This window comes from Capra hircus, unplaced genomic scaffold (assembly GCF_001704415.2).
Source record: "Capra hircus breed San Clemente unplaced genomic scaffold, ASM170441v1, whole genome shotgun sequence".
In the NCBI taxonomy this organism is placed as follows: Eukaryota; Metazoa; Chordata; class Mammalia; order Artiodactyla; family Bovidae; genus Capra; species Capra hircus.
In genome coordinates this window covers 1878-19062 of record NW_017202155.1, presented here as the reverse complement: position 1 = coordinate 19062, position 17185 = coordinate 1878, and the positions used below count along the sequence as shown (strand labels likewise).

The window sequence follows — 17185 nt, the reverse complement described above, 5'->3', positions numbered from 1 at the left end:
CTCCCTGTCTTTCATCGCTCCCTCCCTCCTCGCTCCCATCCTCCCCCTCCTCCTGTCCTGTAATCACACCCAGTGTGTCTGGCTCCAAAGCCACTATGCCAAGGTCACAGCCAGGACAGTAAGTCACACTGCCCTTACCCACAAATGGGTGGTCAGAAATCCCAGTGACATGGGGATTAGCACTCAAAACCTCCTCTCCTCCCGCAAATTCAAATATCTTTTATTTTCTTTCCAGAACTCACTTAACACAAACGTGTAAATAGCGTTGTTTCTGAGCGCATTGGCCTTCCTAGGTGGCACAGCGGTAAAGGAATCCACCTGCCAATGCAGGAGACACAAGACAAGGGTTGGATTCCTGGGTCAGGAAGAGCCCCTGGAGGAGGAAACGGCAACACACTCCAGGATTGCTGCCTGGGAGTTCCCATGGACAGAGGATCCTGGTGGCTACAGTTCAAGGAGTCAGAGAGAGTTGGACACAACTGAGTCACTGAACATGCAGGCCCATGAGGACATTCGATTTAACTTGAGGTCTTCCATGCTGACTCGCTTCTGTCATACCCTGCAAGGATATTTTCTTTCCTTTTACAGAATCCCTTGCATCAGTTCATTTGACCGATCTTTACCTTTTCTCCTGAAAGTAAAATTCAGGAACAAAGACATGTAGTCAGGATTTACCTATGACAGATGAAGTCCAAAATAGGATGTGCTCAGGCACTCAGCCAAGTCCGACCGTTTGCGATCCTATGGACTGTAGCCCTCCAGGATCCTCTGCCCACGGCATGTTCCAGGCAAGAATACTGGAGTGAGAGGCCATTTCCTCCTTCACAGGATGTGCCCGACACAGGGATCGAACCCGAATCTCCTACCTTGGCAGCGGACTTTTTTACTGCTGAGCCACCTGGCAAGTCCTGAATAGGAGGGTAATCAGCTAAAGCCCTGGGCTATGGCTCCTCTCGACCTCCCGCTGGCTGTGAGTGGATACAGAAGTGGGAGTGCGTGATGGTGCCCCCTGGTGTCTGCGTCCTGTCTGGAACTCCTACAGAGGGGGCTGCACTTCTAGATTCAGGACCTGGAGTGTTCCACAGGGCATGTCCGCAGGCACAGCACCGGAGATGATGGTCATCTGAGTTAAATTCACCCATTCCAGTCCATCTTAGTTCACTGATTCCTAGAATATCAATGTTCACTCGTGCCATCTCCTGTTTGACCACTTCCAATTTACCCTGATTCACGGACCTAACATTCCAGCTTCCTATGCAATGTTGTTCTTTACAGCACCGGACTTTAGTTTCACCACCAGTCATATCCACAACTTGGAGTTGTTTCCGCTTTGGCGTAGCCTCTTAATTCCTTCTGGAGTTATTTCTCTGCTCTTCCCCAGTAGCATAATGGGCACCTACCAACCTGGAGAGTTCATATTTCAGTGTCATATCTTTTTGCAACCAGAAGTCAATATAGTAATGTAAAGCAATCATCCTCCAGTTAAAAATAAATAATTTTTTAGAAAAAGCTATACTGAAGGATCTATGCCTGCTGAGTAACAACGTCATCTTAAAATCAACTCATTTCTTTTACCAAGAAACAAAGCGGAAACCAAGACCATTGCCGAACCTGGCACAGTCAGCAGAAAAATACCATTCCCCCTGCATCTCTAGCTCACATGTGTGGAAAGAACAGCTGAGTGTGATTTCCAGGGAGGATATGCTGGATTTGAGAATACTCAAAAACACTCTGCCATGAAGTCTAGATAATAGAGCAGGCTAGGTTGAACATTTCCCCCAAGAGAAAATCTATTTCACAAAACCACTCAAGTGTGGAAAGAAAAAACATCAAAAGTCCAACAGTCATGGCACATTTCATGAACCACAAAATCTGATACCTTTCCTGGGATTACAGAATAAAACGTATAGCTTCACTTAAGTATAAAATGCCACTTATAAAGACAGATTCTATAGTCAAATAGACAGTGTGTGATCGACAGTTTTTGTTTTTAAAGCCGGACTGATAAACCGTATTGAACTGTATTTTAGAAACAAACATTCCAGGGTATTTTTCTTAAAAGAAAAAAAAAAATTATGTGACTCAAAAGACCACTTATTAAGATTTCTGAAGTCTTTAAATCATTGGTCTCTACTGGCATTTTTCCTACACTCACAATGGAAGTCTGTGGGAACTCATGTGGTTTTTCAATCTCTACCCAATACTTTGGCCACCTGATGCAAAGAACTCACTCATCTGAAAAGACCCTGATGCTGGGAAAGATTGAAGGCAGGAGGAAAAGGGGATGACAGAGGATGAGATGGTTGGATGGCATCACCAACTCAATGGACAAGAGTTTGAGCAAGCTCTGGGAGTAGGTGATGGACAGGGAGGCCTGGCGTGCTGTGGCCCATGGCGTCACAGTCAGACACGACTGAGCGACTGTACTGACTAACCCATAAGCATATATTTCATCTCAGTTTTCAAGATACATTTTTATTATTAAAATCTATACAGAAACTCATTAAAAATGTTTTTAAAAATCTGCCAATCCAATGTCAGAGATGAGCTCCATCACATAACACTGGGCATGTCTGTTAACACAACTGAGCCACAATTTCCATCTGAAATCTCTCTTAAGTTTCTCCAAATTTTATCAGAATGCAGAAGTGTTTTTTCCAAAAATCTTAATGTTGATGATTGCTGAGTGATGGTTGGTTATAGGTGATTTTGGTTTATTTTTAAAGCACTCATTATTTTCCAAATGTTTCTACCTATTTTTTAAAGAAATTCATAGCTATTAAACCCCTCAGAAGTTGAATGCCAGAGTTTACTCAAGGAAGTCTGACATTTAGTGGGAAGAGTGGCATGACACTAAGCAGGCACTAAGCAGGTAAAACCCAGCACTACCAATGGGGAACGTGGGCCACCGGCAAGTGAGAACAGCAGATGACAGGCCTACAGGCACTGCCAGAGCCGAGAAGACCCGAACTCCACAGGCACCGAGCTGGGATTTCTCACTTCTCGGCTCTTCCTGTGGGCTTTCTTTTGTATATACATGTATACTTAGGTTGCACCGGGTCTCAGGTGCAGTATGCAGGATCTAGTTCCAGGACCAGGAAGCAAACCTGGCTCCCCTGCACTGGGAGCGTGGAGCCTCAGCCCCTGGACCACCTGGGAAGAACATTAGGGATCGTGGGCTTTCAAAGTGACAGCTTGGGGATCACTTCCTCTGCCAGTAACTGTCACCAGTTTCTTCCACTGGATTCCAGGCCCAGGCACCCGGGCTGGAATACCACCGGCCCCTCAACAGCACACGCACCAGGTGGTGGGGGTTTACTCTCCCACTCGGCGTTTCCCATCATCTGCTTAGCTATCCTCTCGGCACTGCACTGCTCCCGTTTCTGCTGTATGAGCCGCTGAAGCTCAGCTTTACACGTTGTGATCCGGATCTGGGAAGTGGACGGTAAAATTGTGCTACTGAAAACCTGTACTGTTGGTTTTCTATTTTGGACATTTGTCACTTCTGGAACCTGCAAAACCAAAAGAGTAAGTATCTGTGTCATAAGTAAAGTCTGTTTGATGATTAAAATCTACCCACGTTCTCTCTATTACACCAGACTTTTGTCCTTATTAATGTACCAATTTTTAAATCCATCTAAATACAGGGACATATTTTCTCAGTGAAAATCTAATTAAAATAAAGTTTAACCACTAATTCCAAATCTCCATATTTTAAAAACATTCTCAGTGTAGCAATAACATTAAACAAAAATACTCATTTAACTGAGACAAAGAAAGTGAATTTTAATTTATCAGTTGATTCAATTAAAATAGAATTGCCTAGGGAAGAATTAACGCAAATTAAAAAATTTACTTCAAATATATCTAAATCATGACATTTCTCACACAGAGTAAACCTTGGGACTTTTCTTCCCAGAAGTATTTTTGCTATCTTACAGATATAACTATGCTATATTAAATGAAGAATAAAAGATTTTAAAGGTTCACTGCAGCCTAGGAGTAGAATCCTAGTTCATAATGACGTCTTCACCCCAGTTTTCAGATCACCTTATTTGGTGCTTTCAATACTAGACTTCCCTTTGACTATGAAGATAAACCTCTCGTGCAAAGAAAAACGTCCTTCCTAAAAGACAAGTCACTGTACTGATTTTTCCGGTACAGTACACAGCCTCTAAACATCCAAAACAGTAGAATGAGATCCACAGACAAAACGCGCGCTACTGCCGGATGACAATACCTGCGGAGAAGTCGACAAAGGGACGCAGATAGCAGCGGAGGACTCGGAACGAGGCGGCTTCCCAGCCGGCATCACCTCCTGATCACTCCCTTTAGGCCAGGGCCTGCTGCATGCTCGGTGGCTCCAGAGAGCCAAACATGCTTTTCCACTCTTCACTGACATTTGAGTCTTGTTTCCCATGTTTTCTAGCTATGAAAAAAGATCAGAATAATCTGAAGGAAGCCTCTATGACAAATCCGTGCTTGTATTACTCTCTTCGTGCATGGGGCAGAGGAAGGGGGATAGCACGGACTCATGAGCTGTTTGTTCTTCATGAGGGCCGATTTATTTATATTCACAGAGAAACATGTTAGTTCTCATTTCATCTCTAGGGCAGATGGACAGATGCACTTTCAGTAGTGTTAGTAATTAGACCTAACTGCTGCCTAGTTGTCCAAGGCTGGCTCAATTTCAAGGAACCACCTTATCTGAAGAACCAACAAAAAATATAACTTTTTCAAATGTCCTGACTACACTGATAAATATGACCTCTCTATATCCAGAGTCAGTTACATGGGGTGAAAAAAAGAAATGAAAGGTCATCTGCATTCTTATGCATATTCCTTCACAGGTCTGTCAGCGTTTCTATGAGGAATTTCCAGAACTGAAAACATAAGTCAAATAGTAAAAAAAAAAAATCATATTAATAATATGTTCCATTTATAAGCTCAAAAACAGTGAATTTAGTGAAAATGCCCATTCCCTGCCACTTGCTGACACAAGCATCATCAGTCTTCACTAGTCACAAAGGCAGAGAATGGCATCTCGTTTCTATTTGCATTCATTTCATTGTTTACCTTTTAAATGTGAATTTCTATTCTATCACTTGTATGTTCAAATCCTTCACTATTTTTCTCTCGGGAGCTTGTGGTTTTCCTTATCAACTATATAAATGCTTTACATTTTATGGCTATAAATCAGGGGTCCCACCCCCAAGTCGTGGCCGGTTAGGAACCAGGCTGCATAGCAAAAGGTGAATAGCCAGTGAAACAGAAACCAACCTCATCTCTCACCTGTGGAAAAATGTAAACCGTTAACAGTTAAGTTGCAAATAGTTTATTCCAAGTTCAACAGTTAGAAGTCTTTTCTTTTTTTGAAAGTAATTCATCAGCTGCCCTCAAAATCTGATACTAGAATGCTGTTGTTAGGTTGCTAAATCGTGTCTGACTCTTTGCAGCCACATGGACTGTAGCTCACCAGGCTCCTCTGTCCATGGGATTTTTCAGGCAAGAACACTGAAGTGGGTTGCCATTTCCTTCTCCAGGGGATCTTCCCAACCCAGGGATCAAACCTGTGTTTCCGCATAGCAGGTGGATTCTATACCACCCAACCACAGAGAAAGCCCGATGCTGGAATATAAGGATTTTAAAAGGCATGTACTTGGAAGTGAGCATATCTCCACAAAAGGTGCAAGGGAAGAATGCATGAGATTTTAAAACCCTTACACAATCAATGTCAATGGCACAAGAGCCAACAGGTTTAAATCTCAAGACTGAAAATCATGAAAATTCCATGTACAGAGGAGCCTGGTGGGCTACATACAGTCCATGGGATCACAGAGTCAGGCACACGGTACGACTAACACTTTCACTTTCAAATCATGAATGCATCTCTCCTTTGCAGGACTAGTCAATTCACTGGCCATTACCCACTAGTAACAAGCTAGGAAACTTCACCCTCATTCTACATATTGACCTTGGGTTGGTGCTTAAAGGATTAAAAAATAGAATGTTGCCTTCAATCATATACTTCCACAGAGGCAGCCAGGCTTTGGAGTCAGACTTTGGACTGAATTCTGACTTCACACGTACAAATCCAGGAATTTGCAAAGTTACTTAATTTCTCAACTGTACGTCCGCTTCTCCACCTTTCCTCTCCTTAGCCTTCATGCTATTAAATATAAATGGAGTCATCCACTCACTGTATTTGAAAGTTCTACATGTGAGAAATGTGACTTCTTAGTTCCACTACTAAAAACTTATGCAACAACTAATAATAACAAGCTAACACGCACACACAGAAATGTACTAACCTCGCTTGTCATCTGGTTCCTGTTTGGTTTTAACAAGGTCAACTTGTCTCCCAGTTATACCTAAGGCTGCCAAATCAATTACACCTTTCTGACTACTGTCATGGAGATGACTCTGATCCACTATATTGGCCTTTGCTTTGTTCGATTTCATCATGAAGTCTTTCAGAGCCAAAAGCTTCTCTTCCTCTTCCTCTGTCATTCCCTAAAAACAAATAAAACCATATGTCCTACATTATTTTGCAAGTCATAAGAGGCCTCAAAATGACTAACAACTGAAGGGTCAAACCACTCATTTTAAAATTTAAGAGTCAGAACAGTAAAATGAAGCAAGCAAAGGCAAGAGAAAAAGAAATGATCAATACAGAACAACATTACTCTGATCTCCGAGGACACTCGCCTTCTATTGGGCATTTTCTACTTTGTATCATGATTTATATCTTCACATTCTTTCTAAAAGGCAACATTCAAATATAATTCGCCTTTGAAATCTCCAAAGAACTTCATACAGTGCCCGGTAGATCTTTAATCTATAACTTTGAATAAACAAACCTTTATCAAACAAATCTAAACAAAAATTCTGCAAGTACAGTATGAAGCCGAAGAAAGCGCGTGTACTGGGACTTTGTCCCTAGATGTGCTGGAACATGTGGTGGGACCCTGCTGGGAAGGCACTCTGTGACACATGAAGCACTCTGAGCATTCTGAACACACGCCTCATGGACTGACAGGCAAATGGAAGCAACACACTTGCATTCTTCAGGTAACAGGAAGACTAGAGTCAGGCCGCTTCGGTTCAAATTCCAGCCGCACTACTTACAATCTGTATGGCCGTGAGCAAGCCACCCACTGTCTCTGGACCTCTATTTACCTATGAGGATAATTACCAGCACCCATCTTATAAGACTATTATAAAATTTCAGTGAGTTAATCCACATAAGACAAACCACTTCAAGTCAAGTGAAGGGAAGTCGCTCAGTCGTGTCCGACTCTTTGCAACCCCATAGACTGCAGCCTGCCAGGCTCCTCTGTCTATGGGATTTTCCAGGCAATAGTACTGGAGTGGATTGCCATTTCCTTCTCCAGGGAATCTTCCCAACCCAGGGCTCGAACCCGGGTCTCCCGCATTGTAGACAGAGGCTTTACCGGCTGAGCCACCAGGGAAGTCCAATGAATACTCATTTAAATAATGAATTCGATGTGCAAAGTAAACATTCTGGTACTTGGAGCAGTTCTGCATTTTCTTGACTTTCCAAACTCCACAAACTCCTGTAGAATGTTTTGATTATGCAAATGAAAAAAGTAATCAAATGGCAATTCCCTAAGGCCTCAATCTAAAATCCCTCTAAAACTGGAGCTTAAAGTAATAGTCACAATCCACTGGCACAAGAGGAAAATCAACTCGGAGAAAGTCAAAAAGCTAAGAAATAGTGAAATAAAATAACATGAAAGTATACTACTTGTACAACATCCTTGACAAATTTTTTCCAATATTAACCTGAAATTCATTTTATTGACATTTCTCCTAACATCTGCTTAGACAATGACACAGCTAACAGTTCTACTCTTTCTAGCCTACGTTTCAGCTCACAGGAAAGGACAGCTCTGCTTCAGTCCACACAAGGGAAGGCCAGAAAGAAGGCTGAGTGGAGAGACTCCCCGACCATGGAGCTCTAGACAGATTCTGCTCAGCAAAAGCAGCCAGTCACAAAAGTTACGTCCTGTGTGACCCCATTTACACGGAACACCCAAGACAGGCACACTCCCAGAAACACCGAGCCGACCCAGAGAGGGAGCCGCTGCTGACACACAAGGGTGCCCCCTGCAGGCTGACGGAAATGTCCCGGGGGGCTTCCCTGGCAGCTCAGATGGTAGAGTCAGCCTGCAATGCAGGAGACCCCCTGGGTCAGGAAGATCCCCTGGAGAAGGGAATGGCTACCCACTCCAGTATTCTTGCCTGGAGACTCCCAGGGACGGGGCAGATTGGCAGACTACATACTGTCTGAGTGTTTCCCCAAAGAGTCAGACACGACTCGGCAACTTCACATATTATAGAAAATGTTATAGAATTAGACAGTGGTGATGGTTTCACAACTTTGTGAATACACTAAAAACCACTGAAGTGTATGCTTTTAAACACTAAATGTCTATGAATTATATCTCAATTAAAAATGTTAGGAATGCATCATCAAAACACAAAGAAAAAACCTGACAAGGACTATCAGCTCAGTTCAGGTGCTCAGTCATGTCCGACTCTCTGAGAACCCATGAACACCAGGCTTCCCTGTTCATCACCAACTCCCCGAAGCCTGCTCAAACTCATGTCCATCGCATCGGTGATGCCATCCAACCATCTCATCCTCTGTCGTCCCCCGTCTCTCGCCTTACATCTTTCCCAGCATCGCGGTCTTTTCCAATGAGTCAGTTCTTCACATCAGGTAGCCAAAGTATTGGAGTTTCAGCCTCAGCATCAGTCCTTCCAATGAATATTCAGTACTGATTTCCTTTAAGATGGGCTAGTTGGATCTCCTTGCAGTCCAAGGGACTCTCAAGAGTCTTCTCCAACACCACAGTTCAAAAGCATCAATTCTTCAGCGCTCAGCTTTCTTTATAGTCCCAACTCTCACATCAATACATAACTACTGGAAACCCACAACTTTGACAAGATGGACTTTTGTTGGCAAAGTAATGTCTCTGCTTTTTAACAGGCTGTCTAGGTTGGTCGTAGCTTTTCTTCCAAGGAGCAAGCGTCCTTTAATTTCATGGCTGCAGTCACCATCTGCAGTGATTCTGGAGCCCAAGAAAATAAAGTCTCTCACTGTTTCCATTGCTTCCCCTCTATTTGCCATGAAGTGATGGGACTGGATGCCATGATCTTAGTTTTCTGAATGATAAGCTTTAAGTCAGCTTCTTCACTCTCCTCTTTCATTTTCATCAAGAGGCTCATTAGTTCTTCTTCACTTTCTGCCATAAGGGTGGTACCATCTGCATATCGGAGGCTACTGATATTCCTCCTGGCAATCTTGATCTAGCTTGTGCTTCATCCAGCCTAGCATTTCTCATGATGTACTCTGCATAGAAGTTAAATACGTAGGATGACAATATACAGCCTTGACATACTTCTTTCCCCATTTGGAACCAGTCTTTTGTTCCATGTCCAGTTCTAACTGTTGCTTCCTGACCTGCATACAGATTTCTCAGGAGGCATGGAAGGTGGTCTGATAATCCCATCTCTTTCAGAATTTTCCACAGTTTATTGTGATCCACACAGTCAAAGCCTTTGGCATCATCAATGAAGCAGATGTTTTTCTGGAATTCTCTTGCTTTTTCGATGACCCATTGGAGGTTGGTAACGATCTCTGGTTCTTCTGCCTTTTCTAAATCCAACTTGAACATCTGTAGGTTCACGGTTCACGTACTACTGAAGCCTGACTTGGATAATTTTGAGCATTTCTTTGCTAGTGTGTGAGCTGAGTGCAATTGTGCAGTAATTTGAGCATTCTTTGGCAATGCCTTTCTTTGGGACTGGAAAAAAAACTGACCCTTTTTTAGTCCTGAGGCCCCTGCTGAGTTTTCCAAATCTGCTGGCATATTGAGTGCATTTGTTCGTAGTGATGCATCCTAAGGCCCACTTAACATTGCACTTCAGGACATATGGCTGCAGGTTAGTGATCTCACCATCGTGACTATCTGGGTCTGAAGATCTTTTTTGTATTATTCTTCTGTATATTCTTACCACCTCTTCTTAATATCATCTGCTTCTGTTAGATCCACACTGTTTCTGTCCTTTATTGAGCCCATCTTTGCATGAACGGTTCCCTTGGTATCTCTAATTTTCTTGAAGAGATCTCGTCTTTCACACTCTATCGTTTACAGCAAAAGTGTAGTCCCTTAATATCCGTCAGACTTCTGCTTCCAGCCATGATGTATAACAGGGACAAGATTTACCCTCCCATTTAAAACAACTCTGAAACCAGACAAAAAATATGAGATGACACTTTTCAGACACTGGAAAGCACGAAGCACAGGGCTCTGATTCCCCAGATAAAGGTGAGTCCGATGACTGTCCCAGCTTACTCTTTGGAGAGTTTCCAGACCATGGCATGAGGAGGGTGATGGTGGGGGGGACTCGGGAGTTCATCAGAGCCATGGTTCAAGAGACAAATCAGAGTTCCAGGAAGCCAAATGGCCAAGCATGGGGCAGAGCCTTGAAGAAGAGAGAACCCCTGCCAAGCCAGAGCTGTGGTCAGGGTGCCGCCAGTCTCCCACCGAGCGCTGAGCTACATGTGTATGAGCACCCGCACCTGGGACCAGGAAAAGGCAACAGAAAGCAGCAAGCCAAACAACCCCAGAGCTGACAAGGCCGGGGATCACTCACTCTGCTCCTACCAGCCGGAAGTGGGAGACCTCTTACCGCACAGAGCATCACGTCCTCACGAGTCCCTAGGAATCGAGCTAAGCTGGCCACTGACCACAGGCTGATCTGGATCTCTCCTAACAAAGCTCAAAACCAAGGCGTAACATCATCAAACCAACTCCAAATAACTTTCACTGTAGAAACAAATCCAACACTATACAGTCATCCTCAGGACCCCAACAAAATCCAGATGCTTGATCCCCTCAATAAAATGGCAGCACAGTATTTGCAAGGAACTGACAAACGCCTTCCTATATACTTTAAATTACCTCTAGATTACTTATCATATCTAAAACAATGTCAATATTATTTTTAAAAAGTTGTAAATACAATGTAAATAATATGCAAATAGTTACCAGTATGAGGCAAATTCAAGTTTTGCTCTTCGGAACTTTCCGGAATTTTTTTTTTTTTTTTAATATTTTTGACCCACGGGTGGTTGAAATTCATGGATGTGGAATGTGTGGATACAGAGGGCCAACTGTGTAGTGTAAAGCGATTTAGCACCCAAAAGTATAAAATTCACAATCAAGAGAGAAAGAAAAATGGATGGCCAGGAGTCAGAGATTAGACGAAAACTTACATTTTATTGTATATCTTCTTATATACCTTTTCAATTTTACACCATGCATCGATACCAGCAAGTCAAAATGTTTTTAGTTAAAAAGATGTACAAGTTTAAAATGTTAATTAAAGTATCTGTTCTAGCATCTGATTAAATGAATATGAAAAAAAAAAACAGGGAGCTCTTATTGATGAGATCAATCTAAAATAATCCTGACGTGTTACCTCCAGATGGGAAATCCTACTGTAAATCTGGAGGACAGGCAGATTTCCACTCCCACAGAGGTAATGTTTCCAGAAGTGTACTTTAAGTCTATTATCTGGTACTCTGAATATATCAGGGAAGCAATGCTAGGCTGCTCTGGAGAGGCCTCTGTTAGTCACACCGTATCTCAAGTGTCCCCAAGTGGTCCTACAGAAAAGAGCCCTGAAGAACCCCAAGCCAAAAAAAAAAAAAAAAAAAGAATTCTGCAGGAGGGTAAATTCTGCAGAGGCTAATTTCTCCCCTCTGTATTCCTGACATTTAGGACAAGGACTCAGTTCCCACCTCCAAAGCCTCCTCTGGCTTCAGGCCTCTTCCAGGAATCCCAACAAACTCAGAAGCACAGGGACCAAAAAGACAGACTCGCAAAGGGCTGGAAGAGATGAGCTGCCCAGGGGCCTCTTCCTAAGTCCACATAAAACCCAGCAAGCCTCTCAGCTTTTAGTTCCTTAGCCTCTGGGCACTCTGACAGGCAAGATGGCACTTTGCAGTGGTGGGGCAGGGGTTGGGGGAGGCATGTAGAGTGAAGACAGGTTTAGGTTCCGACATTAGCTTTGAAATGTAATTCACTAACTATGCATGCATAGGAGCTTAACTACCCTCACTGAGCCTCAGTTTCCTTATCTAACAAAAATGGATGCCAATATCTACTCATCAAACCTATTTCAAGGACAGGCACACAACACAGAAAAATAGACTCACTGTGTGTTCTCAAGCCGGGGAAGCCGGTGCCGTGCTGTGCAGCTCAGGGCCTCGGAGACTCTAGGCCTGCCGTCCTTCCGGCAGCAGCACCTAGCCTTGAAGCAGAGCATCCCTGCCCCTGAGGAGTCTCCTGAGACCATCTGTGACTAGTCCCTAAGATTATTCACAGAAACGGCATACAACAGGGGATTCCGTGTTCCCCGTTTCCACTCACAGAAAGGAGATGAGTGAGGACCTCAAGCACTGAGGCATCAGGAGCACAAGTCAGGGAGAGTGCAGTGCTTCCATTGGGACCCAGGGGTTGCAGGCTGGTGCCGGGGAGCCCGCAGGGCACCGGGGCTGGGAAGAGGAGCAGCAGGACGCAGAAGGGCTATGGATGCCGCCCCTCCCCTCGGCCCTCCCTTTGCCCCGGGCAGCGGGAAACTGACACCACTGCACGGGGACAAGCAACAATCAGGAGCTAAGGCGGCTCCACAAAATGACTAACGACTTACACGGAAGAGAAGACTTCCGCATAGAAGATTTCAGCTTAATATACAGGATTTGCATGGAAGAGAGGGATACAAAAGAATCACACTATTCACGCTCCAAGAAACATCTAAACTGGGGTGCTTTTTATTGCATGAGGAAATCTTTTTGATAGGATAAGAATTACTTGCTCAGAAGAAAGAACTAGAAAATGTGATTCCATACCAATTTTCCATAAACTGGAAAATACATCTAACGTACAAGCCAAGGTTAAAAGAAAACTCCAAGAAACAAGCTCTCTGGCAATTCAAGTCATATCAAATTGAAGTCCTCTGAAACACAGGAAACAGAAACACTGGTTTGCAAGGGACTTTCAGAGGCACCTTAAGTCTCCAGATAAACTCAGACCTCAAAGAACCAAGGTGGTTATTAACCAGCATCCCACAGAAGCCTATTGCAGCGTTCAATCACCCAAACCAACATGTGGGCATCAGACAGCACCAGACAGTCAGTGACAGGCATCAATCTGAGAAAGGATTTATCTCCCGAAGCGGACCGATTCTCTCTCCACAGCAGGTGTTTTCTCCTCTTCGTTTCTCTTAGACAGACAGTGACCAATATTCATGCTCTTAACCATCATGCCCACAGACTTAAAAGTCACTTATTCGTGGTGACCCAAGCATTCACTTTAAGGCCCACGGACATCTTTTCAGGAACCGCACCCTTTCTTTCTAACCAGTTACACTCCTACTTCGTCTTCCCTAGGATCCACACGTCCCTCTAGAACAGGATGCTGAGTCTAGATGTGAATAATGCCAAGCATAATAACAAGGATTCCTACTCTAATGCGATTTGTTACCAAGGGTTCAAACCCACAGATTTCCAAGATACAGCAGTAAACTGCGGGTTTATTCGATCTAAGACACATTGTGAGTCCCAGATTTTAGTGCTTGCATACAGCGAAGACTCTAAATTTGAGCTGAATTAAACCAAGAGTTTTCTTTACTGATTTGTGTTCTGTAATTTTTTTTTCTAACAGCCACAAGGCCACCTCAGTCAGCAGGTTTTCCCAATAGCTTCAACCACTTCTAAAAAACATTACTCTCTCCATAGAGTGCTTAAAATCTCTTCTTTTTTCATCCCCAAGAATATTCTCCTTGTCAATGCATTTATAATAAAAGGCGTTCAACAGTAACAAGAGGATTTTTAGATAGATTTAACTACCTGGTGAGTTGGCTGATAGAAACCAGCCTACAAAGGTTATCTTTTGTCTAATCCAAACCGCAGAAAAGTAAGAACTGTAAAGCATATAGATAAGCAGTCTCTCAACTCCTAAACCTGGCCTTTCAAAATATCCAACAATGATAAAAGCCAAAGAGTAACACGAATAACAATTTCTGAGAAACAAGGAGAATGGTGCAGATTTCTAACAAACCACGTAAATATCAGGTTTATTTCAGTGAACACAACTAAAAGTTATTACAAATGAATGCCATTTTTTCAATCCCAGAAACACTCCTTTCTTTCATTAATAGTTTAAGAGCCAAACTTGCTTGCTTGTTCAGTCCCTTCAGTCGTGTCTGACTCTGCGACCCCATGGACCACGGCCCGCCAGGCTCCCCTGTCCATGGATTCTCCAGGTCAAGCATACTGGAGTGAATGGCCATTTCCTTCTCCAGTGATAAAGTAAGAAGTGAGTGAAGTGAAGTCGCTCAGTCGTGTCCGACTCTTTGTGACCCACGGACTGTGGCTTACCAGGCTCCTCTGTCCATGGGATTTTCCAGGCAAGAGTGCTGAAATGGGCTGCCCACTGCTTCTAAAGAGCCAACTTCTATGGCTCAAAAGAGAATTAGCAGTCAAAGCAGTAAGCAATCTCTAGACCTGGCTTCTAAGAAAGCCTTAACAAACTTCAAAAAAGGAGGTCATATTTTTAGCAATATTATCCATCTTTCACAGATAGGTAAATTGTTCTCAGGATGAAAATTTTACTTTACAAACTCTAGGAAAGAAAGAATTGATGATTCCCCACACTGGATTAATCTATTATGAAAAGGAAAGACTGAAGGGAGTCACAGCCACTTTTTTTGCAAAGGATATCCAAGGTCATTTACCCCAACCACAGGGAAAGCACACTGGGCTTAGAAAAGTAGGAGAAAGCTAGGGAGGAATAGGAACTTGCAAAGGCAAAATGAGTATTTTAGGATGCTTTAGCAACTAGAGTCACCTCTCAAAAGTCCATTCAATTTAAAATATCTATCAATATTTTGATAGCTGCTGTCCAGCAAAATGAAGGGTATCTACACTGACAAGCTGGATAAATAATTGCCTGGTACAAACCAAAGACCCAAAGTTAATCAACAGGTGCTACACTGGCTTGGGGAAGGGGTGGGGGAGGGTGGGGAGCAAGAGGGGTCAGTTGTCTGGAGATTAAAAGAGAAAAAAACGAAAGAAACCAGAACCAGTGAGTGCTCTAAAAACCAATTTTGGAAAAAGCCTGATTCCAATTTATTATCAATGTGGACTTGGGCTGAAATCAGCTATACACTTACAACAAAAGCAGGTCCATCAATATATATTCCTGCTACACTTCCCTTAACAGAAGATGCTTCAGACACTGCACAAAAGGAGAAAGGGTGAGCCACTGAGCGCTGTGTTACACTCAACATGCTGGACAGCATAGCGGCTCCCTGGACTCCTCTCACCTTCCAGAGCGTTTGTTCATGAACATTAACTACCTTGAAAGAAATGGGAGAAGTCTGTAGTCCAATTTAAATCTTTAAAAGTTTAAATAAAAACAGGACTCTCCAAACCTCTTTCTTAAAGGGGCACAGTTGGAAGGGAGGATTGATTCCAAGCTGGAACATGCATACCTGTATTATTGGTTGAGTAATATATGGGTCAAGGTAAGGCAGCAGTTTGCAGTAGACATCAGTTGTGCTTAGTTGGTGAGCTACCACGGTGATAAATCCCACAGCACCATAGCGTATCTATAGGTTGGGATGACACAGAAAGGGGGCTAAGAGGGAAAAAAAAGGCATGGATTCAACCACGTTCATAAAGAGTTCCACACTATCAAGATACCATGTTCATAAAGAGTTTCCCACTATTAAGATCAACAAATGCTTCCCTTACAACACTACTGATACAGGGATTATACCAAATGTTACTATCAGGTTGCCTCTGACTGTCCTGGGACATAAACTGAGCCAGGCGAACACTCTGATGTCATACTATTCCCGCCCATAACTATGAACAATACCCTAAGGGGGCAAAAACAGGTCCCTCTTTCCTTGGGATTCAAATTGTCATGTTTTCAGTCAGGGCTGACGATGGGGGACACGTCCTCACTCACGAGACTGACTTAAAAACCACAGGACAGAGACTCGAGTCCCAGCAGCACACGGCAGACTGTGACCCCATGTCATCCACCTGACGGAGGTCCAGGGACGCACAGCCACCACACAGGCAAGGAACGGCGAAGGCGTTTCTCCTCCAAGTCGCGGCTTGGATGAAGGGAATGATCTCACCTGACTGACACTCATTTACAGGCAAAGATCTGATCGTATCAAAGACGAATACTCATGAATTCATTCACAAGGCAATATGAATTGAGACTGAAAGGCAGAAAACATATGCTGCCCACTGTTAAAGAGTTAAGATGGGCCACAGTCCATGGGGTCGCAAAGACTAGGACATGACTTGGCCACTGAAACGACGACGACAAGAGGGAAAGGTCAGTTTTCACAAATTCAAAGTGGGAAGACTGATTAATATCAATTATAGTTATCACCACCACCAACCCAATTCCCATTAAGAATCACTAGAACAGACTAACCACACATAAAGACAGAACAACAGAGAGAGGCACACAGTTTATCATCTGGTTTTTAAGTAAGTAGGTGTTTCTAAGTTATTAAACACATTTTTCTTTTTCAACAGTTCAAAATGCCAACAAATGACTGTTTGCTTGATTTTTCTCAGCAAGGCTCGTCTTCATCCCCATAGGTAGTATCACATTCAGTTCTAGTTCCAAGGGAGTTCCACATCCAAAATGCTCCAAATTTATTCTATACCTTAAGATAATTACTTTTATGTTAAACTTAAGATACTTGAAGACCCCGACGAGAAACAGCAGAACTCAGAAAAATCTCTGTAGATTTTGACGAGAGGGTAAAAAACTATATTTTATGATAATTTTTGCTTGAAAATGGACAGACATCCATTTTGCAGATAAATAAAATGCTACTTATATACTATATTAAATATCAAAAGTAATTTCCAAATAAAGCAACAGAATACATTATGTGAAGTTATAATATATAAATACATATATATACAGAGGATTTTCATCAGAATAAAGAATATCAAAGTCAAAAGCAAGGAAAATTTGACCCTTAAAAGGCAATGCCACTTTCACAGGAGGAAAAAGAACAACGTTGATGTGAGAAATGAGCAGGAAAATAT

The 17185-nt window shown here is 42.9% G+C and overlaps 1 protein-coding gene across 1 annotated transcript; it reads right to left on the bottom strand.

The window, feature by feature from the left end:
- Window positions 1–1217: 1217 nt before the first annotated feature.
- On the bottom strand, window positions 1218–16406 carry LOC108635067 (phosphoinositide 3-kinase regulatory subunit 4-like). Its single transcript, XM_018045367.1, has 5 exons — window positions 15592–16406; window positions 6312–6513; window positions 4241–4429; window positions 3302–3512; window positions 1218–1404 (listed from the first exon to the last, which is right to left on the bottom strand). The coding sequence occupies exons 2-5, from the start codon at window positions 6321–6323 to the stop codon at window positions 1397–1399; spliced, it is 420 nt and encodes a 139-aa protein (XP_017900856.1). The 5' UTR covers window positions 6324–6513; window positions 15592–16406; the 3' UTR covers window positions 1218–1396.
- Between the last annotated feature and the right edge of the window lie 779 nt (window positions 16407–17185).

Excerpts from the sequence above, each read along its gene's own strand:
- LOC108635067 (XM_018045367.1), bottom strand. Across the intron at positions 3,513-4,240 it reads CTTTGTCGACTTCTCCGCAG|GTTCCAGAAGTGACAAATGT; the intron begins GTATTGTCATCC and ends TTGGTTTTGCAG.